Source organism: Octopus bimaculoides, chromosome 25 (assembly GCF_001194135.2).
Source record: "Octopus bimaculoides isolate UCB-OBI-ISO-001 chromosome 25, ASM119413v2, whole genome shotgun sequence".
NCBI lineage: Eukaryota > Metazoa > Mollusca > Cephalopoda > Octopoda > Octopodidae > Octopus > Octopus bimaculoides.
The window spans coordinates 27,242,008-27,244,622 of NC_069005.1; the positions used below are offsets into that span (position 1 = coordinate 27,242,008).

At 38.7% G+C, this 2,615-nt stretch overlaps 1 protein-coding gene across 1 annotated transcript in view; it reads left to right on the top strand.

The window, feature by feature from the left end:
- LOC106882218 (uncharacterized) overlaps positions 1-2,615 on the top strand; it is a 52,605-nt gene that overhangs the window by 35,911 nt on the left and 14,079 nt on the right. The window contains exon 2 of the mRNA XM_052976635.1: positions 184-257. Within this exon, the coding sequence (XP_052832595.1) occupies positions 197-257 (61 nt within the window). The 5' untranslated portion in view covers positions 184-196. The remainder of the gene's footprint in view (positions 1-183; positions 258-2,615) is intronic.

The window sequence follows — 2,615 nt, forward strand, 5'->3', positions numbered from 1 at the left end:
GGGGGGGGGGGGAATGGGAGATGCTTGAAAGGGTAGAATGAATGCAGGGGTAGGGCCCAGCATAAACAAAGTGTTTTTAGGGCCCTTTTTTTCACTGTGATGATTTTGAGTACAGCAAATTGCCAAATATCTTGGTGTTCTGAAATGTTCTTAACATGTTTTTTTATTTTTTTTATTTTGTAGATAATTTTGTAAAATGGAAACCTCACAGACCTTTAATTTTAACATACCGAAATTAAAACGCCAAGCTACAAAAGGTAAACATACAAAGATTTGTTTAATTATTCTTGTGTTCCTCGTTTCATTCTTTAGTTTCGTTTTTACTGCTCCCTGCCAGCATGAGACTCACATGCCAAAACTGCCCAATGGTGTATTGTTTACAGATATTGATATAACATTGCTGTTGCCCGAACAATAAATTGCAAAGACACAAGGAACTAAACGTTCACACACATGCATACACACACACATTCAACAGGCTTCTGTACAGTTTCCATTTACCAATTTCCCTACAAGGCATTGCTCTTTCGAAGACTATAGTTGAAGGTATTTGCTCAAAGTCCCATGCATGGGATAAAACTTGAAACCACATTGTTATGAACTGAACTTCATTATCACACAGCTGTGTGTGTGAGGGCAGATGGCATAGTGGTTAGGGTGTTGTACATATTGATTGCAAGATTGTGGTTTCAATCCCCAGACCAGTGGTGCATTGTGTTTTTGAGTAAAACATATAATTTCACATTGCTTTATTTTATTCTGGCATAAATGGGTGATGCCGTGATGGACTAGCATTCCATTCAGTGGGAACATTGGCCAGCAAAGTGGCATCATTTGAAATCTGTAACAATGAAAGGACATGCATTGTGGCTGACAGTGTATAACACCACCTGACAGTCCAGTCGATACAGTGAGATTGATAAATACACACATATGCAACAAGCATTTATTTATATTATTAATATCCTACTTTCACGAGGCAGTGAGCTGGCAGAATTGTTAGCACACTGGGCAAAACGCTTAGTAGTATTTCGTCTGTCTTTACATTTTGTGTTCAAATTCAACCAAGGTTGACTTTGCCTTTCATCCTCTCAAGGTTGAAGAAATAAGTACCTGTTGATCGCTGGGGTTGATGTGATCAACTTAGTCCCTCCCTCGAAATAGCTGGATAGCCCCCTCCCCTGAAATAGAACACTGGTTGAGAAGCAAGCTTCTTATCACACAGCCACGCCTGGTAACAATCCTTGTTGTTGACATGACTAATTTGCTTGTGAATACAAAAAAATCTCTTATCTGTAAAACAGGTAAGGATTGGCAACAGGAAGAGCATCCAGCTGTAAAATTCTGCTCCAAATAACTTCCTCTCTACCCCATGCCCAAATGGAAAAAACAGTCATAAAATGAATGAATGATTTTGGTGCTGTTGTTTAACCCTTGATTGGAAAAGACTTATGATCTAGTTGTAGCCATACTTATCTTTTCAGATATAGTTCAACTTGACTACCTTGTCCAAAATGTTCGTCCTTGTTTGCATTTTGATATAAGTTCAGCTCTTGTATGAAACAAATTTCATTGCTATCTCTAGGCGCAGGAGTGGCTTTGTGGTAAGTAGCTTGCTTACCAACCACATGGTTCCGGGTTCAGTCCCACTGTGTGGCACCTTGGGCAAGTGTCTTCTACTATAGCCTCGGGCCGACCAGTGCCTTGTGAGTGGATTTGGTAGACGGAAACTGAAAAGAAGCCTGTCGTATATATGTATATATATGTATATGTGTGTGTCTGTGTTTGTCCCCCCATCATCACTTGACAACCGATGGTGGTGTGTTTACGTCACCATAACTTAGCGGTTCGGCAAAAGAGACCGATAGAATAAGTACTAGGCTTACAAAGAATAAGTCCTGGGGTCGATTTGCTCGGCTAAAGGCAGTGCTCCCGCATGGCCGCTGTCAAATGACTGAAACAAGTAAAAGAGAAAGAGTAAAGAGTAGGTCAAGCTACCACCTAGAGACTCTCTCTGGCTCCATAATTCTTTGTTCTGTTACCCGGGTTACTTAATCAGTACTGGAAGCAGTAGTTTCGATAGCATAGTCTGTAGCTAGGTTACCTAACTGACTTAATTAGTATTAGAGTAGCGCAGTTGTAGTAGCAGTATAATAGCTAAATTAAACAATATAGTAACAATTTAAGAGAGTTGTTTGGCAACAAAGGGATTCTGTCTCTTTGTGCTTATGCAGCAAACGTTATAAAATAATGTGTATGGAGCATGAAATACTTGATCACGTGATTTTGTAACAGCTTTAAATGAGTCACTCACCTCACAAAGCAATTGATTCATTGCTGTATCTGATTCATTAAAACGTTTTTTTTTAATAATTGGCTTGCTCATCATTAACTCTTTTGTTGCTGTATTTTTCTCAAAAAACACCTTTTTCAGTTGATTTCAGAAATAATGAAGAAGGTAGTAAAATAACTATTATTAACCCTTTCGTTACCAACCTGGCTGAAACTGGCTTTGGCTCTGAGTACAAATGTCTTGTTTTCATAAGTTCTAAATTAAAATCTTCCACCAAACCTTAGTCACAATTTATGTTCATAACACTAGCTTAATGATAACA